This window comes from Vipera ursinii (genome assembly GCF_947247035.1).
Source record: "Vipera ursinii genome assembly, chromosome: 1".
NCBI classification, from domain to species: Eukaryota; Metazoa; Chordata; class Lepidosauria; order Squamata; family Viperidae; genus Vipera; species Vipera ursinii.
Genome location: NC_139512.1, coordinates 168,865,268 through 168,890,472, shown reverse-complemented (window position 1 = coordinate 168,890,472; position 25,205 = coordinate 168,865,268). Strand labels below are relative to the sequence as shown.

Below are 25,205 nucleotides of genomic sequence, written 5' to 3'. Positions count from 1 at the left end.
CGGGGAGGGGCGGGGGGGGGGGCGGCGGACGGCATTCGGCCGAGAAAGGCTTGGGAAACCGAGGACAGGCTGTGACAAGCAAACGCTTTTTACGCTAGGGATGGGGCCACTCTGGCTAATATAAGCTTGTTGCTGGGAAACAGGCTAAAAGAGCTGCGGGTCTTGTGAACCGGCGAGCAAGCCTTTCTCTAACCAGGTATCTTTTCAATGTGCTGACTCCGACTTCTGGAGAACTCCTGCAGAAAGGAAGGAGCTTAAACGGAATGGTAGGCGAAATCCAGAAAGCACGTGTCGGAGAATCTGCCCTGTACCCCTTAGCACAGGGGTCTTTAAACTTGGCCCTTTCGTGACTTGTGGACTTCAACTCCCAGAATTCCTCAGCCAGCATGGCTGGCTGAGGAATTCTGGGAGTTGAAGTCCACAAGTCACAAAAGGGCCAAGTTTGAAGACCCCTGCCTTAGCATGTGCTTCCTATCCTGCCGCGATTAAACCCTGTCTTATTTCTTTTGATATGATGCAAGATAATTCCATGTCAAGATGTGTCTCTGGGGAGCGGCGTTTCCGAGGCAGCGTTCTATCCACGCTTCTTAACTAAAGCTACTTGAGTGCATTCCCTCTCCAGTATCCTACTAATTCCGTGTACTGCTTCCCACATAAACGTATATCTTAATTGTGAACGATCAGGACAAGAGTTATTATTACCACTGGAACAACCTGCCTCCAGAGGTGGTGAATGCTCCAACACTGGAGGTTTTTAAGAAGAGACTGGACAGCCATTTGCCTGAAGTGGTATAAGGTTTCCTGCCTGAGCAGGGGGTTGGACTAGATGACCTCCAAGATCCCTTCCAACTATTATTATTATTATTATTATTAATAATAATAATAATAATAATAATATCTGAAGGGACTCCTGGTCCAAGAAAGAGCACAACTGGCACTCTATCCATGAATATAGGTGGTTGGTTTTGTCCTAATTTAAGTGAGTCTGTTCCTGAAGATGGAAGAGGAATTTCACTTTAAAATATAACAAGACCCAAAACAAATCAACCAAAGAATGGCTTTACCAGAGGAAGATCCAAGTTTTGGAATGGATCGGCCACACCTGAATCCAACTGAAAATTTGTGGGCTGTACCCAGCCCTTGCAAGCTGACAGATTTGGGATCTTTACAAAGAAGAGTAGGTAAAGGTTTTCAAAGGTAAAGGTTTTCAAGGCAGAATGTGCCATACTGATAGGCTCCTATATCAAAAGACTGTCATACAAATCAAAAAATAATTCAACAAAGTATGAGTTTAAAGGTGTACATCTTTATGCAACCAGATTATATGTTTTATTTTTCCCCCTACAAGTTTTCAGTTTGTTTTTCAACTGAATTGTACAGCTTTAGATTCTGAAGTGATTTATTTTTGTCTTCTAATATTTTTTTTTACATCTCAGAAACCTGGTATTTTAGCAGGAGATGTAGATTTTCTGTATTCGTTGTACACAAGAGTATTTTCTCTAGGCTGCCAAATATATTACAGGAAACTGGTTACTTACAATGGGTCCTCATAGTTCTGGCCATTGCAGTGTCCCAGTGGTCATGTGATTATGATCCAGGCACACAGTTTGCAATTATAAAGTTTTGCAAACTGTAGTCATGTGATTGTGATTTCCAATGTTATCCAATAGCTTTTTACAAGGTCATTGAAGAAGCCAGCAGGAAATTAGAAATTGCAGTTTTATAAAGTCCTCATTTAACAATGGCAGCCGGGACTGCCAGAATTAACTTCACTAAGTGATACGGTCACATGACATCAGCTTTACGACCACATTGTTTAGTGACAGCAATTTTGGTCCCAGTTGCCATTATAAGCAAAGAATTACCTGTACTGTTTAGGTGTAAGGCAACTACATGGGGCTGCCCTTGAGGACTACTCGGAGGCTCCAGCTGGTGCAGAATGCAGCCGCGCAAGTGGTGGTGGGGGCTTCCCGATACTCCCATGTAACACCTCTACTCCGTGAGCTGCATTGGCTTCCGGTTGCCCTCCGGGTAAGATTCAGGGTGCTGGTTATGACCTATAAAGCCCTAAATGGCATGGGTCCGGGTTACTTACGGGAGCACCTGCTGCCGGCATCAACTTCCCTTCGTCCAGTGCGCTCCCACAGAGAGGGCCTCCTTAGGGTGCCGTCAGTCAAAGAGTGTCGACTGGCGGCCCCCAGGGGGAGGGCGTTCTCTGTGGGCACGCCAGACCTTTGGAACCGTTTACCGGTGGAGCTCCGGATGGCTCCCGACCTTCGCTCCTTCCGACGTGACCTAAAAACATATTTATTTGAACAAGCCGCAGCGGAAAGAAGCAGGCAGGCAGGGCGCGGAGGAACGGAGACTTGCCGACGTTTGGGGAGGTTTGGGCGCCTCCCCAAACCTCGGCAGGTCTCCGTTCCTCGGCGCAGACCTGCCGACGTTTGGGGAGGTTTGGGCGCCTCCCCAAACCTCCCCAAACCTCGGCAGGTCTCCGTTCCTCCTGCCGACCTTTGGGGAGGTTTGGGCGCCTCCCCAAACCTCCCCAAACCTCGGCAGGTCTCCGTTCCTCCTGCCGACCTTTGGGGAGGTTTGGGCGCCTCCCCAAACCTCCCCAAACCTCGGCAGGTCTCCGTTCCTCCTGCCGACCTTTGGGGAGGTTTGGGCGCCTCCCCAAACCTCGGCAGGTCTCCGTTCCTCCGCGCAGACCTGCCGACGTTTGGGAAGGTTTGGGCGCCTCCCCAAACCTCCCCAGGTCTCCGTTCCTGTTTGGGGAGGTTTGGGCGCCTCCCCAAACCTCCCCAAACCTCGGCAGGTCTCCGTTCCTGTTTCGGGAGGTTTGGGCGCCTCCCCAAACCTCGGCAGGTCTCCGTTCCTCCGCGCAGACCTGCCGACCTTTGGGGAGGTTTGGGCGCCTCCCCAAACGTCCCCAAACCTCGGCAGGTCTCCGTTCCTGTTTGGGGAGGTTTGGGCGCCTCCCCAAACCTCCCCAAACCTCGGCAGGTCTCCGTTCCTCCGCGCAGACCTGCCGACGTTTGGGGAGGTTTGGGCGCCTCCCCAAACGTCCCCAAACCTCGGCAGGTCTCCGTTCCTCCGCGCAGACCTGCCGACCTTTGGGGAGGTTTGGGCGCCTCCCCAAACGTCCCCAAACCTCGGCAGGTCTCCGTTCCTGTTTGGGGAGCTTTGGGCGCCTCCCCAAACCTCCCCAAACCTCGGCAGGTCTCCGTTCCTCCGCGAAGACCTGCCGACCTTTGGGGAGGTTTGGGCGCCTCCCCAAACCTCCCCAAACCTCGGCAGGTCTCCGTTCCTGTTTGGGGAGGTTTGGGCGCCTCCCCAAACCTCCCCAAACCTCGGCAGGTCTCCGTTCCTCCGCGCAGACCTGCCGACCTTTGGGGAGGTTTGGGCGCCTCCCCAAACGTCCCCAAACCTCGGCAGGTCTCCGTTCCTGTTTGGGGAGGTTTGGGCGCCTCCCCAAACGTCCCCAAACCTCGGCAGGTCTCCGTTCCTCCGCGCAGACCTGCCGACCTTTGGGGAGGTTTGGGCGCCTCCCCAAACGTCCCCAAACCTCGGCAGGTCTCCGTTCCTGTTTGGGGAGGTTTGGGCGCCTCCCCAAACGTCCCCAAACCTCGGCAGGTCTCCGTTCCTGTTTGGGGAGGTTTGGGCGCCTCCCCAAACGTCCCCAAACCTCGGCAGGTCTCCGTTCCTCCGCGCAGACCTGCCGACCTTTGGGGAGGTTTGGGCGCATCCCCAAACGTCCCCAAACCTCGGCAGGTCTCCGTTCCTGTTTGGGGAGGTTTGGGCGCCTCCCCAAACGTCCCCAAACCTCGGCAGGTCTCCGTTCCTCCGCGCAGACCTGCCGACCTTTGGGGAGGTTTGGGCGCCTCCCCAAACGTCCCCAACCTCGGCAGGTCTCCGTTCCTGTTTGGGGAGGTTTGGGCGCCTCCCCAAACCTCCCCAAACCTCGGCAGGTCTCCGTTCCTCCGTGCAGACCTGCCGACCTTTGGGGAGGTTTGGGCGCCTCCCCAAACGTCCCCAAACCTCGGCAGGTCTCCGTTCCTGTTTGGGGAGGTTTGGGCGCCTCCCCAAACCTCGGCAGGTCTCCGTTCCTCCGCGCAGACCTGCCGACGTTTGGGGAGGTTTGGGCGCCTCCCCAAACGTCCCCAAACCTCGGCAGGTCTCCGTTCCTCCGCGCAGACCTGCCGACCTTTGGGGAGGTTTGGGCGCCTCCCCAAACGTCCCCAAACCTCGGCAGGTCTCCGTTCCTGTTTGGGGAGCTTTGGGCGCCTCCCCAAACCTCCCCAAACCTCGGCAGGTCTCCGTTCCTCCGCGCAGACCTGCCGACCTTTGGGGAGGTTTGGGCGCCTCCCCAAACCTCCCCAAACCTCGGCAGGTCTCCATTCCTGTTTGGGGAGGTTTGGGCGCCTCCCCAAACCTCCCCAAACCTCGGCAGGTCTCCGTTCCTCCGCGCAGACCTGCCGACCTTTGGGGAGGTTTGGGCGCCTCCCCAAACGTCCCCAAACCTCGGCAGGTCTCCGTTCCTGTTTGGGGAGGTTTGGGCGCCACCCCAAACGTCCCCAAACCTCGGCAGGTCTCCGTTCCTCCGCGCAGACCTGCCGACCTTTGGGGAGGTTTGGGCGCCTCCCCAAACGTCCCCAAACCTCGGCAGGTCTCCGTTCCTGTTTGGGGAGGTTTGGGCGCCTCCCCAAACGTCCCCAAACCTCGGCAGGTCTCCGTTCCTGTTTGGGGAGGTTTGGGCGCCTCCCCAAACCTCCCCAAACCTCGGCAGGTCTCCGTTCCTCCGCGCAGACCTGCCGACCTTTGGGGAGGTTTGGGCGCCTCCCCAAACGTCCCCAAACCTCGGCAGGTCTCCGTTCCTGTTTGGGGAGGTTTGGGCGCCTCCCCAAACGTCCCCAAACCTCGGCAGGTCTCCGTTCCTGTTTGGGGAGGTTTGGGCGCCTCCCCAAACCTCCCCAAACCTCGGCAGGTCTCCGTTCCTCCGCGCAGACCTGCCGACGTTTGGGGAGGTTTGGGCGCCTCCCCAAACGTCCCCAAACCTCGGCAGGTCTCCGTTCCTGTTTGGGGAGGTTTGGGCGCCTCCCCAAACGTCCCCAAACCTCGGCAGGTCTCCGTTCCTCCGCGCAGACCTGCCGACCTTTGGGGAGGTTTGGGCGCCTCCCCAAACGTCCCCAAACCTCGGCAGGTCTCCGTTCCTGTTTGGGGAGGTTTGGGCGCCTCCCCAAACGTCCCCAAACCTCGGCAGGTCTCCGTTCCTGTTTGGGGAGGTTTGGGCGCCTCCCCAAACCTCCCCAAACCTCGGCAGGTCTCCGTTCCTCCGCGCAGACCTGCCGACCTTTGGGGAGGTTTGGGCGCCTCCCCAAACGTCCCCAAACCTCGGCAGGTCTCCGTTCCTGTTTGGGGAGGTTTGGGCGCCTCCCCAAACGTCCCCAAACCTCGGCAGGTCTCCGTTCCTGTTTGGGGAGGTTTGGGCGCCTCCCCAAACGTCCCCAAACCTCGGCAGGTCTCCGTTCCTCCGCGCAGACCTGCCGACGTTTGGGGAGGTTTGGGCGCCTCCCCAAACGTCCCCAAACCTCGGCAGGTCTCCGTTCCTGTTTGGGGAGGTTTGGGCGCCTCCCCAAACCTCCCCAAACCTCGGCAGGTCTCCGTTCCTCCGCGCAGACCTGCCGACCTTTGGGGAGGTTTGGGCGCCTCCCCAAACCTCCCCAAACCTCGGCAGGTCTCCGTTCTTCCTGCCGACCTTTGGGGAGGTTTGGGCGCCTCCCCAAACCTCCCCAAACCTCGGCAGGTCTGCGCGGAGGAACGGAGACCTGCCGAGGTTTGGGGAGGTTTGGGGAGGCGCCCAAACCTCCCCAAACAGGAACGGAGACCTGCCGAGGTTTGGGGAGGTTTGGGGAGGCGCCCAAACCTCCCCAAAGGTCGGCAGGTCTGCGCGGAGGAACGGAGACCTGCCGAGGTTTGGGGAGGCGCCCAAACCTCCCCAAAGGTCGGCAGGAGGAACGGAGACCTGCCGAGGTTTGGGGAGGTTTGGGGAGGCGCCCAAACCTCCCCAAAGGTCGGCAGGAGGAACGGAGACCTGCCGAGGTTTGGGGAGGCGCCCAAACCTCCCCAAAGGTCGGCAGGAGGAACGGAGACCTGCCGAGGTTTGGGGAGGTTTGGGGAGGCGCCCAAACCTCCCCAAAGGTCGGCAGGAGGAACGGAGACCTGCCGAGGTTTGGGGAGGCGCCCAAACCTCCCCAAAGGTCGGCAGGTCTGCGCGGAGGAACGGAGACCTGCCGAGGTTTGGGGAGGCGCCCAAACCTCCCCAAAGGTCGGCAGGAGGAACGGAGACCTGCCGAGGTTTGGGGAGGTTTGGGGAGGCGCCCAAACCTCCCCAAAGGTCGGCAGGAGGAACGGAGACCTGCCGAGGTTTGGGGAGGCGCCCAAACCTCCCCAAAGGTCGGCAGGAGGAACGGAGACCTGCCGAGGTTTGGGGAGGTTTGGGGAGGCGCCCAAACCTCCCCAAAGGTCGGCAGGAGGAACGGAGACCTGCCGAGGTTTGGGGAGGTTTGGGGAGGCGCCCAAACCTCCCCAAAGGTCGGCAGGAGGAACGGAGACCTGCCGAGGTTTGGGGAGGTTTGGGGAGGCGCCCAAACCTCCCCAAAGGTCGGCAGGTCTGCGCGGAGGAACGGAGACCTGCAGAGGTTTGGGGAGGTTTGGGGAGGCGCCCAAACCTCCCCAAAGGTCGGCAGGAGGAACGGAGACCTGCCGAGGTTTGGGGAGGTTTGGGGAGGCGCCCAAACCTCCCCAAAGGTCGGCAGGAGGAACGGAGACCTGCCGAGGTTTGGGGAGGTTTGGGGAGGCGCCCAAACCTCCCCAAAGGTCGGCAGGTCTGCGCGGAGGAACGGAGACCTGCAGACGTTTGGGGAGGTTTGGGGAGGCGCCCAAACCTCCCCAAAGGTCGGCAGGAGGAACGGAGACCTGCCGAGGTTTGGGGAGGCGCCCAAACCTCCCCAAAGGTCGGCAGGAGGAACGGAGACCTGCCGAGGTTTGGGGAGGCGCCCAAACCTCCCCAAAGGTCGGCAGGAGGAACGGAGACCTGCCGAGGTTTGGGGAGGTTTGGGGAGGCGCCCAAACCTCCCCAAAGGTCGGCAGGAGGAACGGAGACCTGCCGAGGTTTGGGGAGGTTTGGGGAGGCGCCCAAACCTCCCCAAAGGTCGGCAGGAGGAACGGAGACCTGCCGAGGTTTGGGGAGGTTTGGGGAGGCGCCCAAACCTCCCCAAAGGTCGGCAGGTCTGCGCGGAGGAACGGAGACCTGCAGAGGTTTGGGGAGGTTTGGGGAGGCGCCCAAACCTCCCCAAAGGTCGGCAGGAGGAACGGAGACCTGCCGAGATTTGGGGAGGTTTGGGGAGGCGCCCAAACCTCCCCAAAGGTCGGCAGGAGGAACGGAGACCTGCCGAGGTTTGGGGAGGCGCCCAAACCTCCCCAAAGGTCGGCAGGTCTGCGCGGAGGAACGGAGACCTGCCGAGGTTTGGGGAGGCGCCCAAACCTCCCCAAAGGTCGGCAGGAGGAACGGAGACCTGCCGAGGTTTGGGGAGGTTTGGGGAGGCGCCCAAACCTCCCCAAAGGTCGGCAGGAGGAACGGAGACCTGCCGACGAGCCGCGGCCACACAGGGTATTCCTGTGTATTCAGGCTTGCAAAATGGCGGATCGAGCCTCTGCTGGCGGCAGAGGCTTGCAGAACGGCGGATCGGCTTATACTCGAGTCAATAACTTTTTCCAGTTTTTGGGGGTGAAATTGGGGGTCTCGGCTTATACTCGAGTCGGCTTATACTCAAGTATATACGGTATATTGTATTTTATTGTATTGCCCTGTCCACCGCCCTGAGTCCTTCGGGAGAAGGGCGGTATAAAAATTAAATTAAAATTAAATTTGATTTTTATTTATATTTCATATCTCTTAATCACCCCTCTCTTTCAGATCCCTTAATCCTGACTTTATTACTTTATAAGTAACTCAAGCAGCAAGTATACATAATACTCCTTCTGCCTCCTATTTTTCTCACAATAACCCTGTGAGATGAGTTGGGCTGAGAGAGAGTGGCCCAGAATTATCCATCCGAATTTCATGCCTAAGGCGGAAATAGAACTCTCAGTCTCCAGTTTTCCAGCCAGGTGCCTTAAACATTGGCTCTCCGGTTAAATTTAAATTAGTTTGAAATGCTGCAATCAGAAAAAATGAGTACTTTTATAAGGTTCCTTGGAGCATTAGAAACTATGTGAAGGATTGTTTAGTTTAGTATATTTCTACATTATGTATTATCAGGCTATTGGTTTTCTTTTTTCTCTGCAAACTTGTGATTTTTCCCCCCAGGCTTGCAAGGACAAATAGATGATGTTTTTAAGAGCCTGTTTGCTCAGTATTACAGAGGGAAAGTAGCATTATGTTTTGTTTAGGATGCAGATAACATTAAAAAACACATGGAATTGGTTTGTTTTCGTCCCTTTTTCAACATACCTACTTTTTGTTCAATATATCATATTTAGAGTGAATAGTGTGATTCACAGAAAGTACGGTAGTTCTTTGATGTTCAGTTGTCACCTTAAAAAATATCAGCTATTGCAGGGGTCTTCAAACTTGGCCCTTTTGTAACTTGTGGACTTCAACTCCCAGAATTCCTCAGCCAGACATGCTGGCTGAGGAATTCTGGGAGTTGAAGTCCACAAGTCATAAAAGGGCCAAGTTTGAAGACCCCTGAGCTATTGCATTAGTTGAATACATTATCATCATAGTTCTTTCTCCTCTTGATGTTGTAGCCTTCTTTTGTTTACATATATCTCAGTTCTTAAGCTATAAATTAAATCTTGATTTTCTGGCACGCATACCTAGTATCTGGTTACCATTCTGTTCTTGTGTAGAATTCATAGCATTGATAATATTGAAACAGATTTTGATACAAATTTGGTATTGGCATTGGTTGTCCAATTCATTTGGAGGGTATCCGGTTAAAGAGGCTATGTTAGAAAATGTTGCTATTATACAGATAAATAGCGTGCACTTATAGGAATGGTAATTCAATGATTTTTAAAAGAAAAAGCATGCCACCATTAAAACAATGTAATGATGAGTTTATGATCTCCTAATTATCTTGTTTAAAACTAATGATGACAGGAATCCTGTGCAAAGATTGTTCAGAGTTGCTCAGGCTCATTAAGACTGTTGCATTCCTGTCATGAAGAAACAGATGTAATATTTCTAGCATAGATAATTCCTGTAGGAAAATTCCAACACTGTGTTTACAAATACTAATCTTGTAGTTCTTGTGTTCGCTGTAATAAAAACTTGACTTTAATGGCAGGGAAACAGTTGTGCAGTTGGACAACAGTTGTACAGTTGATTTAACAAATCTTATTTCTAAAAATTAACATTAAGGTGCCCCTGGGTTTTCTCTGTAGAAATGTGGGTATATGGAACATAAACATAACATAAACATAAAATAAAATGGATTTGTTAAGCCAAAATGTGCTTTGAGATTAGGATATATTTTAAAAGGAATATTAAAGGGTTTTATTTATCCATTTTGGGAAATTATGAATTGGGTAGTGCTTGAAATCTAAATTATGTATACATATGTATACATAAGGTGGGGGAGGCTGTATGACCTTTTTAAAGAAATCTTTTGTGACCATTGAGCGTCAAGAGCATATATTGAAGACCGTTAAGTGGGTGCTGATTTCAAATAAAGAATCAGCACAGTTTCATTTCTGGTCTACTGCTGAAATTCCTTCCCCCTTGTTGCATTTGCAATGTGTCAAAATCCAATTCTGTAGGCATAATTTTTTGCATGACCATCTTAAAGCATAAAGATAAGATATACAATAATAAAGTAATAGTGTAATGGAAGTCACTATTGATTGTAACTGAGCCCAATTTACCTGCAGTTGTCTTTGAATTTGCAGTTGCAGTTGCAAAAGTGAGAAATGTGGAATTAAGCTACTTAACTCGCTTTTCTGGGAAAGCACATGAGAAATACTATTTTATGTAGATTTCTTACTTCAAATTTTGTGTGTCTTAGGAGATCTTGAAATGCAAAATGTGAATTCAGAAAGCCTATCCTAAAACCATGGCTTTGACACAGGTAAAAACACCATATATTAAGCATTTTCAGTCAATTTTAAATGCTTAGCTTATTCAGCTGATCTCAGTGCTTAGTTTTTACATCTAGATAATAATATTTTGCATATAGATGACAGATTTTATGTATAGGCTATACTTCATACAGTGCAGCTAACTCATTTCTAAAAAAAAATAAAAAATTCATTGCAAATTTAAGGTTTGCAGAATGGGGAAAGTTTGTATGTTAGGTGTTGTATTATTTGTTGCTGTAACAGTAAAGGCCCAACATGCAACACTAGCATTAGCAACCAATATATTTACTAGGAGGAAATATTGTATTTATTGCAATAACAGATTAGTACACTTCTGAGTTCAAGCAAATGATGGGATAATGTTCCACAATTTTGAAGGAAGATATCTTGACTTCTGTTTAATGACTGACTACAGGTAGTTTTTGATTTACAGCCATAATTGAGCCTGAAATTTCCATTGCTAAGGAAGGTAGCTAAGTGAGTTTTGCCCCATTTTGCAACACTTTTTGTCACAGCTGTTAAGCAAATCACTGCAGCTGCTAAGTGAATCACATGGTTGCTAAATGAATCCAGCTTGCCCCATTGACTTTGCTTATCAGAGGCTGTCTGGGAAGGTTACAAATGGTGGTCACATGAGCCCAGGACAGTGCAATTGTCATAAATGCATGCCAGTTGCCAGGCACCTGAATTTTGCTCATGTGGCCATGGAGGTGCTACATCATAAGTATGAAAACCAATGAGAACTTTTTTCTGTGCCACTGTAACTTTCAACTGTCACTAAACGAATGGTTGTAAATCAAGGACTACATTTGTCTCTAAAAGCCCTAATGCAGCTGTCCCCAACCTTTGAAGCTTGGTGGCCCAGCTGGGAGGGGGGGAACCAGACCTTGTGAGTGTTGGGCCAGCGGGCATACACACAGCTCCGTATGAGTGAGTGGAACCCACCTCTCGTGCGGCCCGGTTCTGAATAGGCCACTGCCTGGTAGTGGGCCTCGGCCCTAATTATTATTTTTTAGTAAGGTTTAATCAGCAATTCTGCATCCTGGATTCTGGGTTACATTTCGAGAAAGAGAATGAAAGTTTTATCAGATCGTTTTAAAATCTAAATTGAACAGCAGTGAGTTAATAGATTTAGTTTAATAGAAATGGGCTGTTTAACAAATTACATTCTCCGTACGTTAAAGCCAATATACATTAAATAATGTACTCAAGAATATAAAAGCGTATTAAATATCATGATTAAAACTGCCTTCTAAAAGCTGAGAATCCCCAGGTGTATTAGAATTTTGCAACTCTCCAAATTTCAAGCCGGTAGGGTGGAAGATTATTCAGACTTTTCCCTTATGAAAGTGTGAGATCTTTAGGGATTTTTTTTAATTCTCTATGTGCCTTTGAGTTGGTGTTGACTCCTAATGATTGTAAGGATTAGTCCCATAGTTTTCTTGGCAAGGTTTTTCAGAAGTGGTTTGCCAGTGCCTTCTTCCTCCTAGGTCAGAGAGCGTGTGACTAGCCCAAGCTCTCTTTGTGCCTAAGGCAGGACTGGAACTCAGGTCTCCTGATTTCTAGTTTGATGCGTTAATCACTACACCAAACGGGCTGTTTCATCTTTAGGGAATAGTGGCAATAAGATTTTACAGAACTTTATTCCATATGCACTTTGTTGTTTTTTTTTGGTTTTTTTAAATTCCATTTATATCCCGCCCTTCTCCGAAGACTCAGGGCGGCTTACAAGCTTAGCAGTAGCCTTCATTCTATGTATATGCCTGCTTTATTAGGGCTTTCACACACACACACCCAAAGCGGCATTATTACAAAGTCAGCTTATTGCCCCCAACAATTTGGGTCCTCATTTTACCTACCTCAGAAGGATGGAAGGCTGAGTCAACCTTGAGCCTGGTGGGATGCGAACCTGCACTAATTGCAGGCAGCTGGTGTTACGTAAGGAGGCATTAGCCCACTGCTCCACCAAGGCTCTAAGTTTACTCAAAACATTTAGCATGCTATGTGAGTGTACCTGTTGTGGTATATCAGTCATAGCTTCCCTCTAAACCAAAAACAAACAAAAAAAACTTTCTGGTTTAATCAGCATGAAACACTCTCCGCTTAGAATGTGTAAGAAGCAGATTTTTAGTAGATATTGTTCTAAATTTTGTTTCTATACAGTTTCTTTGTAGGGGTCCTTACTTTCTGAAATCTTTAACAGCGACCAGTTTGGGAAAAATGTTGAAGATTCCTATATGTTCTTGGAATAATTGTTTAAGAAAGGACTCTGTTAATGATGGCAAATCCTTTTCTACTAAAATAGTCCTGGGAATAGAAACTAGTTGTGATGATACAGGAGCTGCTGTGGTGGATGAAACTGGTAGCATTTTAGGAGAAGCATTACATTCTCAAACAGATGTACATTTAAAGTAAGTAATTCTTATTGTGGGTGAAATTGTGTTTCAGTTGCTAAAATTTGCCTGGGCTATATTACTATTTGTGTGTACGTTTTTGTGTGTGTGTGTATATATGTGTGTGTATATATATATTTGTGTGTGTGTGTATGTGTGTGTACACACACACACACACACACATATATATATGTATATATGTGTGTGTGTGTGTGTAAAGGTATTTGTGTATGTGTGTATATGTGTGTGTGTGTGTAAATTTTTTGGATTGCTAACGAATTAAAGGGAGACTCATATGGCCATTTCAAACTCATTTGTTCTCATCAGTCAGACATACCCTTCTGAGATTCGAACCTGGGCCGATTGCACATTAGGGAATTGTTCTAACCTTTAGGCCACAGGCTCTTTCTCGCTTTGTTAGCTGAGAGGCAAGGGAGATATGTGTTAAGTGTTTGTTAAGTATTTTAGAATACCTTGCTAGGCACGGAGCAAATCTTATTGCCTGTTTCAGCCTAACCCAAGGCCATCCACAGGCTGTAGGCACAACAGTGACAGCTCATTTTTGTGTAAATTTTTTGGATTGCTAACAAAGAATTAAAGGGGCCTAGCAAGGTATTCTAAAATACTTAACAAACACTTAACACATATCTCCATTGCCTCTCAGCTAACAAAGCGAGAAAGAGCCTGTGGCCTAAAGGTTAGAACAATTCCCTAATGTGCAATCGGCCCAGGTTCGAATCTCAGAAGGGTATGTCTGACTGATGAGAACAAATGAGTTTGAAATGGCCATATGAGTCTCCCTTTAATTCTTTGTTAGCAATCCAAAAATTTACACAAATATGAGCTGTCACTATTGTGACTACAGCCTGTAGATGGCCTTTGGTTAGGCTGAAACAGGCAATAAGATTTGCCCCGTGTTTGGGGCCTAGCAAGGTATTCTAAAATACTTAACAAAAACTTAAAACATATCTATCTGTCTGTCTGTCTGTCTATCTATCTATCTATCTATCTATCTATCTATCTATCTATCTCTCTCTCTCTCTCAGTGGGCGCGCCTTCCCTTTGGAACCAGCTGCCCGCGGAGCTTAGGACTGCCCCCGACCTCCGTTCATTCCGCCGGGACCTGAAGACCTGGCTCTTCGAGCTCTCTGGCCCAGGCTGAGAATTTTTAAATTTTTAATTTTAACTGAGTTTTTATTTTTTCTCAGGGTTTCATTTAATCTTTTTAAATTTGTTTTAACTTTTGTATTGATTTTCTTTTAAATATCCTGTAAACCGCCCTGAGTCCTTCGGGAAAGGGCGGTATATAAATCTAAATAAATAAATAAATAAATAAATAAATAAAGGTAAAGGTCCAAAGGCGCACAGAACGCTGTTACCTTCCCACTGTAGTGGTCCCTATTTTTTTACTTGCATTTTTACGTGCTTTCGAACTGCTAGGTTGGCAGAAGCTGGGATGAGTAACAGGCGCTCACTCTGCTATGCGGCACTCGAGATTCGATCCGCCAAACTGCCGACCTGATTGACAAGCTCAGCGTCCTAACCCACTGAGCCACCGCGTCCGTTTCATATATATATATACACACACACATATGTATATGTGTGCATATATATATATATGTTTAAGTATTTGTCAAGGCTTTTTGAATGGACCTTGCTAATTAACTCTTTCATTCCTGCCTGTTTTGGCCCGGCTCAGGGCTTATCCACAGGACATAGTCAACTTATGACAGCTCATTATTTGTGCAAATTATTCAAATTGCTAATAAAGAATTTGGGAGGCTAAGATGATCATTTCGAACTCTTTTATGTTCTCATCAGTTAGTCATACCCTTTATCTGAGATATATATATAGCCATTTCTATGTTTTCTGTGCATTCCTTCTATGTTAGAAATCTGATCCTTCTTTGCTTTAAAATTAGGGCTTTGAGCTAGAAATGATGCCAGTTTGACTCACTGAAGCACTGAAAGCATCCAGAGAAAACATTTTATTACAACTTAATAAAAATCTATAAAGTTTTATGCTGCTAAAATTGATTTTTAGAAAAGGAACATAACATTCTTGTAGAGTCCTCCTTTGGGAGCAAAGAACGAGTACAGTTTATAAGGAAGTTAAAACTTACCAATACTGGAATATGAACTATTTTATGTCATGTTTTATTTCCCCATTTAAAGATATCTGGAAAGTGGCCCGTAGTTCATATTAGCAAATTGTGTTAGGTTGCTGTCACACGTTTCTAGTTTTCTATTCAAAACTATATAGAAGAAGGGGACGACAGAGAGTGAGGTGGCTGGATGGAGTCACTGAAGCAGTAGGCGTGAGCTTAAATGGACTCCAGAAAATGGTAGAGGACAGGAAGGCCTGGAGGAACGTCGTCCATGGGGCCGTGATGGGTCGGACACGACTTTGCAACTAACAACAACAAAGTATATTAAATGATTATGTTATAACATTATTACAATCAGGCTAATAGATTTAACATGCCGATGTTTGTTTCTAATTAGAACAGGTGGCATTATTCCTTCAGTAGCACAACAGCTTCACCAAGAAAATATCGCAAGGGTAGTACAACACGCAGTCTCAGCCAGTGGCGTCAATATCGAGGATATCTCGGCTATTGCAACAACTGTGATGCCAGGACTTGCGTTAAGCCTTGGAACCGGATTGAAATATAGTTTAGAACTGGTGAAGAAATATCAGAAACCTTTTATCCCTATCCATCATATGGAAGCACATGCCCTTACCGTCCGACTGACGGATCTCGTAGCATTTCCTTTTCTTGTCCTTTTACTCTCGGGGGGTCACTGTATACTGGCAGTAGCTAAAGGAGTTTCAGATTTTCTTCTCCTTGGACAGACAAAGGACATCGCACCGGGGGACATGCTTGACAAGGTGATTTATTTTGATATAGATTATTGACATATAAATATTTTCAAGCCAAGATCCTTTGAGTAATATACTGAGGCACCATCCAAAAAAGCGACAAAATTACCCATCGTGTACTCAATAGTTTCTCACTTCTATGAGATTATATTTTAGTGGCAACGTCTTAGAGGTTTTCACATTTGGGGATCCACTACATAAACATCTTTCAGGAGCATTGTTTTACAGCAAGTGAAGGTTGCCCTTGACTGCATGTGTTTCCCCGGCATCTCATTTCCACTCACCTGTTACCATTTCACCATCCCAATTCTGATGGGACTTTAGTTTTGTTCCATTTTCTCATTAAACCTCTCCAGCTCTAAAACACCCAGAAAACAAGCCAAGAAGCTCCTTTACTCTGGAAATGGCAGGATAACATAAGCCAAACTGCCTGTAATACTCATATAACCCGAAGGCAAAATGCAGCCCCCAGGCGTGGTTCCATCTGTGGCCCGAGTGATAAAATCAACATAAAACCCACTTGCGAAAATACCAGTAAAGTAATAAAAACTAGCATCAGGAGTCATTTCAGTCATATATTCTCATTTACCTGAAAAAGTATGTTAGTTATATAGATTACACGTGGCCCTTGACTTTTTTTATTTTTTATTTTAATTCCATTTATATCCCGCCCTTCTCCGAAGACTCAGGGCGGCTTACAAGCTTAGCAATAGCCTTCATTCTATGTATATGCCTGCTTATTAGGGCTTTCGCCCCCCCTCCCCAAGCGGCATTATTACAAAGTCAGCTTAATTGCCCCCAACAATCTGGGTCCTCCTTTTACCTACCTCGGAAGGATGGAAGGCTGAGTCAACCTTGAGCCTGGTGAGACTCGAACCTGCACTAATTGCAGGCAGCTGGTGTTACTTAAGGAGGCATTAGCCCACTGCTCCACCAAGACTTACCTGTAACTTAGTGACCATTCAAAGTTAACGACAGCACTGAAAAAAGTGACTTATGACCGTTTTTCAGACTTAACGACCATTGTAGCATCCCCACGATCATGTGATCAAAATTCAGATGGTTGGAAACTGACTCATATTAATGACGGTTGCAGTGTCCCGGGGTCATAACGATCACCTTTTGTGACCTTATAAGCAAAGTCAGTGGGGAAACTAGATTCACTTAACAACTATGTTATTAACAACTGCAGTGATTCACTTAAAAACTGTCATTAAATGGGCAAATTCACTTAAATGTTTCGCTTAGCAACAGAAATGTTGGGCTCACGGTCATAAGTCGAGGACTACCTGTACTCAAATTTAAGATATCCCGTGGTGCAACACATTTATATTTTTTAGGGGGGGAAAGTCCTTTCTTTAAATAGGAATACAATCTATCCTTTTTTTTAAAAGGCATGATTCATTTTATTGATATAAGTTAGCACACTTCATTTATGTATGAAGCATATTCACTTGTGCTACATCGTAAAAATACACATCACTTATTTTGTCACAAATGCCTATTGAGGAAGTTAATAAGAAAGATTGCTTTAAAAAAAATCATGTTGTAAACTTGAAATGAGGTATTTCCTGAATCTGTTGTGAACAGATATATATATATATATATTTCTTTTTCTTTACTTTTTTTTTAAGGTAGCTAGAAGTCTTTCTTTACATAATCATCCCGAGTGCTCTGGCATGAATGGTGGGAGAGCAATAGAAATCTTGGCCCAGCAGGGTGACGTTCTGCGTTACAAATTCGCAGTCCCAATGCGGCGATACCTTGATTGCACCTTCTCTTTTGCTGGATTGCGAAGCGAAATCTCGAGAAAGATTTCAGAAGAAGAAAAGGCAGAAGGTATTTGCCCCAAAAGTCACAAACTGTCTGTGTGTGTGTGTATGTGTGTGTGTTTTGCTGCATGTCTGCTTTGAAAAATCTATCTGACGGTAATTCCTGCAGGCCTTCTGGAAGGGCAACATCTCTCCTGCCTTCCGGATCTTGCTGCCGCAGCCTTGCATACAATGACTGTTCACATTGCTGAGCGAACACATCGGGCTATTCTCTTCTGCAAAGAGAAAGGAATCATACCCCCAGGAAAGGAAACTTTGGTAAGTTCTGTGTGAAGGTTACACCTTTCGTTATGTCAGATTCCAGATCAAGATGGTTTGCTTCTTGATCATGATAATAGCCAGTAATTTAAATGTATATTTCTTGAGTTTCATAGTTATTATGGGAACTGTTACCAACAATCTGATAATAAGGATTTACAGTGCATTCAGAAAGTATTCAGACCCCCCCTCACTTTTGTCAGGTTTGTTATGCTGCAGCCCTAGTCTACAGTTGTTGAAATTCATTTTTTTCTCATTAATTAATTAAATCAGCACCCCATAATAACAAAGTAAAAACGGAATTTTAGAAATGTCTGTAAATTTATTTAAAAAACTGAAATATCACATTGACATAATAAATATTCAGACCCTTCACTCAATACTTTGTGGATGCACCTTTGGCAGCAATTACAGCCTCAAGTCTTTTTGGGTATGACGCAACAAGCTTTGCACACTTGGATTTGTGGGATTTTCTGCCATTCTTCCTTGCAAATCCTCTCACACTCAGGTTGGATGGCGATGGTCGGCGGACAGCCATTTTCAGGTCCTTTCAGAGATGTTCAATAGGGATCAAGTCAGGGGTCTGAGATATTTCACAGAGTTCTCTCTAAGCCACTCCTCTGTTGTCTTGGCTGTGTGCTTAGGATCGTTGTCATGTTGGAACGTGAACCTTCGCCAAGTCTGAAGTCCTGAGCGCTGTGGAACAGATTTTCATTGAGAATATCACTGTATTTTGCTCTATTCAGCTTTCCCTCAACCCTGACCAGACTCCCACTCCCTGCTGCTGAAAAACATCCCCACAGCATGATGCTGCCACCACCTTGCTTCACTATTGGGATGGTATTGGGCAGGTGATGAGCGTTGCCTGGTTTCCGCCAGGCATAACGTTTAGAATTGCGGCCAAGCAGTTCAACCTTGGTTTCATCAGACCAGAGAATCGTGTCCCTCACAGTCTGAGAGTCCCTCAAGTGCTTTTTTGCAAATTTCAAGCGGGCTTTCATGTGTTTTGCTCTGAGGAGAAGCTTCCGTCTAGCCCAGGGGTCAGCAACCTGAAACAGTGAAAGAGCCACTCGGAACCGGTTCCCTCACAAAAGGAAAAACTGGGAGCCGCAAAAAATGCGTGCGCATGCATGTACATGCGCGCATGTGCAGAACAGGGTTTGACTGAAGAGTGGAGACAAGGTGAGATATGCACCTACCCTGCATATTTGAATTGATTGGTTGAACTTTTTTAGTCCCACTTTTTTTTTTTTTTGGACTGCACATGGCAGAGGACTGGGAGCCGCAGGAGACGGCTGAAAGAGCCGCATGTGGCTCTGGAGCCGCGGGTTGCAGACCTGTGGTCTAGCCACTCTGCCATAAAGCCCAGATCGATGGCGGGCTGCAGTGATTGTTGTCCTTCTGAACTGTGTCCCATCTCCACCCAGGATCTCTGGAGCTCAGTCAGAGTGACCATTGGATTCTTGATCACCTCTCTTACTAAGGCCCTTCTCCCCTAATTGCTCAGTTTGACTGGGCGACCAGCTCTTGGAAGACTGCTGGTTGTGCCAAACGTCTTACATTTGAGAATTATGGCGGCCACTGTGCTCTTAGGAACCTTCAGTGCAGCAGAAACTTTACTGTAGCCTTCCCCAGATCTGTGCCTTGCAATAATCCTGTCTCTGAGCTCTGCAGGCAGTTCCTTTGACCTCAGGGCTTTTGCTTTGCTACAGTATACATTGTCAGCTGTGAGGCCTTCTATAGAGAGGTGTGTGCCTTTCCAAATCAATTTAATTTACCACAGGTCGACTCCAGTCAAGGTGTAGGAACATGTCAGCAACGATCCAGAGAAACGGGGAGGCACCTGAGCTGAATTTCAAGTGTTGTTGCAAAGGGTCTGAATACTTATGCCAATGTGATATTTCAGTTTTTCCTTTTTAATAAATTTACAGACAATTCTAAAATTCTGTTTTCACTTTATCGTTATGGGGTATTGGGTGTAGATTAAGGGGGGGAAAAAGAATTTCAACAAGTGTAGCGTAACAAAATTGACAAAAGTGAAGGGGGTCTGAATACTTTCTGAATGCACTGTACTGTACAGCCTATAAATTTACCTTTTTTCTGTATCATATTTAAGGACAGCATGCTCATATTTTATGTTCCCCCCATTGACATGCAACTATGTACTGTTACGAGGATTTCTCTTTCAACTTTGTTTTCAGGTAGTTTCAGGAGGTGTCGCAAGTAACCAATATGTCCGTAGATCTCTGCAGCTTCTAGCAGATGCTACTAATTTCACATTGGTTTGTCCACCTCCAAGGCTTTGCACTGACAATGGTGTTATGATTGCATGGTAAGGAAAGATTTTTTTCAGTGTTGAAGGAGATGCATAATTGCAGGATGTTATGATAATTTTCCAAAATATGCACATAAGTAGTATAATGGGAAACATCATATACATTTTGTGTGAATGTACCATGTATGTCTTTGGAGCACAGGTAGTCCTCGAGATACGACCATAATGGAACTTGCCCATTATGGCCACGTGTCGTGACAGTCTAGGTGAAATGTCTTACCTAACACACACACACACACACACACACACACACACACACACACACACACACAGACACACACACACACACACACAAAATCACTGGTCTCTTCAATGAATCATCAAACTAACGGGTTGTTAAGCAGAATGTGGGATACCTCATTGAGGGGGGAGGCAGTTGGAGGCCTAGCACAGGCACAGGCCTGCCTACCCTGGCCCTCCCTAGGCCTCCCCCATCCCCAAGATGCCCCATTTCCACTTCTCACGTCTTGGGTCTTGACTGGCATTTTCCACTCCCCCCCCCAAATCTTAGGCCTGATTCCCACTCCACCAGGCCAAACACCCTCTCCCTCACTTATCTTTCAAAGAGGTCCAAGGTTTTCCAGATTTTGGAATGGCTTGATTCTTTTTGCAGTCACGTGGAGGGATTCTGAAAGCAGCTGCCATGTTGTCCGCCCACAAAATGGCAGCCGCATTTGCACTGTCCCATGGCTCAGGGACAAACTGCTTCATTTTTCTGCCTTAACAAGGTCTTGTACAGTGCTGCAGAAACGTTCTGCAGCACTGTGCAGGTCTTCTTAAGGCAGAAAAATGAAGCAGTTTGTCTGGCAACTGCCATTTTATTCTACCCATAAGCGGGCAGGGCAAAAGGGCAGCCACATTTGGATTGCCACTGTGCAGGCTGGAAACATGTGCCTTGCCCTCCTTCTACATCATGAGATCTGGAGAACTTCAGAAGTGTGGTGCCTGATGGGTATGTGGGGAGAGGTCCATGTGCTGCAGGGTTCTGGTGAGGTGGGACTGGGGAAAGGTGAGGGGTGATTCAGTATAGCTGTGGTGGCTTTTAAGGGCAAATGGCTGGAGCACATGGGCATGCTGCAGTTGTCATAACCTTAAAATGGGGCCGTATGTAATTTTGGGGGGGGGTATTGTAACTTTAAAAGGTATTAAATGGCCTCTTGTACCTCAAGGATTACCTATACATAAGTGTAAATATTTGAGATGCATTTCCTATATGAAATTGGCAAACACCTAGATAATTTATTGTGTACAACGCCCCCCCCCAAATCATGATTTTACAGAAAAAATGCCGCCTTTGCTTTTTTTTTATTAAAAAATGTGAAGGAAATCAGGTTTATTTTGCAAGAAGGATGCCTCAGGTTCCTTCTTATAGTGAAAATAATTAGATTAACAGGAATAATATCTAGTGGAAAATACGATAGTATGGTTGAAGACTCTGCCCATAATTGTTTTGCCATCAATGTGATCAATGTTGTATATTCATTGTAAGGCAACAGAGAAATGAAATTGTTTTACTTAATTCCTTTGTAGGAATGGAATTGAAAAACTTTCTGCAGGACTAGATATCTTTTATCATTTGGAAAATTTCAGGTACGAACCAAGGTAAGTAATTACCTATTTCATTGAACTTTTCTTTGTCTGCTTTATTGTCAATATGCTGCTCAAAATCATAAGAGGAAAAATTGGGATAAAAAAGGTGGTGTTTATTGAATTCTTTAAATTACATCCCCAAACCATTCCCACTTGGAATCCCCAAGCCATGTTGGAACTCAATTTCTAGAACTTCCTTAGCTGTTGCACATCTACAAAACATGAGACTGGAGAAGGTTAAAATAATTTTCTTTCCTAGCAGAGAAGGCCTAATCAGTGTTACACATAAATTGTTATCCATTTCCTTAGTCTAGGTTGGGTAGGCAACCTTGGCTCTTTTATGACTCATGGACTTCAACTCTCAGAATTCCTGACTCAGGAATTCAGGGAGTTGAAGTCCATGAGTCATAAAAGAGCTAAGGTTGCCTACTCCTGGCTCTAGGTTCTGGTTTGACAGTTTGGTTGGTTTTTCCTTTAGAGTGTTCCATATTTGATCCAGAGCATTTGAATGCTACCTGAAAAACCTAGCAAAGTGTAATGAATTAGGAAAACATGCCAAGTTTATTTTTGCACAATTATTGTATATGACTAATAATTCTTACCAAGGGACGCGGTGGCTCAGTGGGTTAGGACGCTGAGCTTGTTGATCAGAAGGTCGGCAGTTTGGCGGGTCGAATCCTGAGTGCCGCGTAACAGAATGAGCGCCTGTTACTCGTCCCAGCTTCTGCCAACCTAGCAGTTCGAAAGCACGTAAAAATGCAAGTAGAAAAATAGGGACCACTCCGGTGGGAAGGTAACAGCGTTCCGTGCGCTTTTGGCGTCTAGTCATGCCAGCCACATGACCACGGAGACGTCCTCGGACAAGCGCTGGCTCTTCGGCTTTGAAACGGAGATGAGCACCGGCCCCTAGAGTCGGAAACGACTAGCACGCACGTGCGGTGGAACCTTTACCTTGTCCTTTTAATAATTCTTTGGCACAGAATTTGTTCTTCCCTTTTTAAAGACTTATCCTGTGGTAAGATGGATAGCCAATAGATTTAATAAATTAATAAATAAATCACATTATTTTCCCTACTTAATCTTAAAAATTATAGAAGTATTATTTCTTTTACGAAACTAGTAAAAATAATAGAATTATTATTTGAAAAAGAAATGCCTTTGTCAAAAGTTGTAATGGTGTTCAGTGGTAATATAAAAATGCTAGCCCCAGTTGGTGTGTTGAATGACAAGAAGGTATTTGCATAAATTGTAAAGTGAGTTTTTAAAAGTTCTTTGGTTGAAGCTTAAATCAGGGTTGAAGAATCCCTAAGTTCATCAAGAATATTATAGAAACAAAAAAATTATAGTTTTAAGTATTATTGAATTAGTGATATTTTTTTCATTCTTGTTCACCATGGTCATTTTATACATTATACATGGCACCACAGTAGGCTTAAAGCCTTTTTAAACGTTGTGTATTGCATAAAATTCCTCCCTTTAAAAATTTCTGGTTATAGAATATGCAATATTTTTCGTAATAGATGTTGGACATTTGTGTATTATTTTATGTCAGTATACAAGATAGTAATGTTTTACAAGTTTATGTTGTTAGAATTATATAATATTAATTCTCCAAAAAGCAAATCTGTACTTGTTTTTTATTAGGATTTGAGCTTTCTGTTGGAAATTTATCAATACTACTTTCTCAGCATTCAACCTTTACATATGATGCAGTTACTCAAAATGCAACCTAGGATCAATTCAATGGAAGCGAGTCCAACAGTTTTCTTTCCAACCATCCATTTAAAACTATAATCAGGATTAAATATTGGACCAAATATTTCCAAAAGCAAAAAGGTTATAGCTATGGAAAAAGTAAGATCAAGTCAGCAATGTTTTTACCTAAAATAAAAATTAAATCTGCATCTTTTTTCTTTAGTAGGGTGGATAGAGAAATAGAGATAGGTTTACGTATTGTTTTGAATGTGGTTTGTATAGATTCAACTATATAAATTACTGATTTTATAGTAATTTTCATTATATGTGGATCTTAAGAGAAGCAAAATATGCACATATTTGTAATATATAATTAATTCTACATTCTTGAATTTGTGTTATATGTTTTAATTATAGCTTTTTATGTTATCTTTTAGAGCTCCACTTGGAACTGATATCTCAGAACAAGTAAAAGAAGCGTTCATCAAAGTGCCAGTGCTAAATCTAGCAGTATGATGTTTGGTATTTTTCAATTGTCTGGAAAAAAGTGTTATTTTCAAAACGTTTTTAATGGGGACTCCATTTTATTGCCCCCTGGTCATCTGGACCAATTATGTGACATTGCCAAATAATTTAATTATAAGATGAGGAAAAATTAAGGTATGAAAACGAAAAAAACGGGAGATACCTTTTTAGTCACTATAAAGAGGAAGGGGTTTCTAAACATTTTATTGTTTGTAAATTTGGACATATGTTCCATTATCGATTAAATTACAAGGGTGGCATTTTTCAGTGGTTTAATAATAATTATTTGCAGAAGTAAGAGGATTAGATATTGTGCATGTTTGGTCCAAATTTAAAATAATACCCCCAAAAATAAGGGGGCGGAGGAGTAAGTGCAGAGTACCTAGCTTCCCCACTTAAGTAATCTTGGTTTGCAAATTTCAGCTGAAATAAATCTTCAATATTCACTCTTTCACCCAATATAAGTGAACCCACGACAGTTTTTACATCTGTTTATATATGTATGCAAGTGGATATAACTGCCAGAAGCTACGTATGTTCCAAAAAGCATAGCAGGGCAAAAAAAATCACTTTGGTTCAATTAATAACTACTAAATACAACTGCTTGTAAAATAAGGTTTTCCCTTTACCAAATGGATTGATCTCCATTAATATAAACTAACCATTCTTTCTCTTGGATGCAAACCATTCCAAAACAATGGAAATATACAAACATATGCACACATATTTCCTTCCCTTCTTCCAGCAAAAACAGCTGAAAGTTAAGGGGAGAAAAAGGAAGGAAATAGAAGGAAAAGAAGGAATAGCTACAATGGTGAGAAGAGGAAAAATAAATGGAGATTTGAATACAGGTAATCCTTGACTTACAACCATTTGTTTAGTGACTAAAGTTACAACAGCACTGAAAAAGCGACTTATAATCATTTTTCACACTTATGACCTTGACACACCATCATCTCTGTGGTCACATGATCAAAATTCAGATGCTTGGCAACTGACATGTATTTATGACAGTTGCAGTGCCTTGGACTCGTGATCATCTTTTGTAATCTTTTGAGAAGCAAAGTCAATGGGGAAGCCAGATTCCCTTAACAACTGTGTTACTAACTTAACAATTGTTGTGATTCACTTAATAGCTGTGGCAATCAAGGTCGTAAAATGGGGCAAAACTCAATTGTCTTGCTTAGCAATAGAAATTTTGGGCTCAGTTGTCATAAGTTGAGGACTACGTATAGCAGAAATAACTGGAGTGTAAAGGAAAGAAAAAATTATGTGAGTTTAAAAAAACATGGAATTCATAGGTAAACAGCAGATAATCTTTGAAGTTATCCAAGATTTGCAGCGGTATCTTTCCAGCCATTTGCCTCATGCAGAGTGCTTCAAGAGCTTATCAATGAATGAATGGTATTAACATTTTTTGCTGCAATACTATATTATTTGAAATAAAGATACCTTTTAATTTACCCTGATTCTTCATATTAATTGCTTTTCACACATAAAGTCATATCTGATTGCCATGGTTTTTATTTCTTCTGTATCAATTTCTTGCG

At 45.1% G+C, this 25,205-nt stretch overlaps 1 protein-coding gene across 2 annotated transcripts; it reads left to right on the top strand.

The window, feature by feature from the left end:
- Positions 1-37: 37 nt before the first annotated feature.
- On the top strand, positions 38-25,181 carry OSGEPL1 (O-sialoglycoprotein endopeptidase like 1). Of its 2 annotated transcripts, XM_083350519.1 has the most exons (10): positions 78-196; positions 10,071-10,133; positions 12,307-12,554; positions 15,042-15,429; positions 17,055-17,259; positions 17,362-17,510; positions 19,712-19,842; positions 21,376-21,447; positions 23,568-23,640; positions 24,401-25,181. In XM_083350519.1, exons 2-10 carry the CDS (start codon positions 10,119-10,121, stop codon positions 24,515-24,517), a joined length of 1,398 nt encoding a protein of 465 aa, XP_083206645.1. In that variant the 5' UTR covers positions 78-196; positions 10,071-10,118; the 3' UTR covers positions 24,518-25,181. The 2 variants fall into 2 exon arrangements, with proteins under 2 accessions (XP_083206646.1, XP_083206645.1); XM_083350520.1 differs by lacking the exon at positions 10,071-10,133 and having other exon boundaries at positions 38-266.
- The last annotated feature ends 24 nt before the right edge of the window (positions 25,182-25,205 follow it).

What these genes read in the sequence shown, in the direction of transcription:
- OSGEPL1 (XM_083350519.1), top strand. An exon ending in CGGGGGACATGCTTGACAAG is followed by an intron (nt 15,430 to 17,054) that starts GTGATTTATTTT and finishes TTTTTTTTTAAG; the next exon opens with GTAGCTAGAAGTCTTTCTTT. An exon ending in CCCCAGGAAAGGAAACTTTG is followed by an intron (nt 17,511 to 19,711) that starts GTAAGTTCTGTG and finishes CTTTGTTTTCAG; the next exon opens with GTAGTTTCAGGAGGTGTCGC.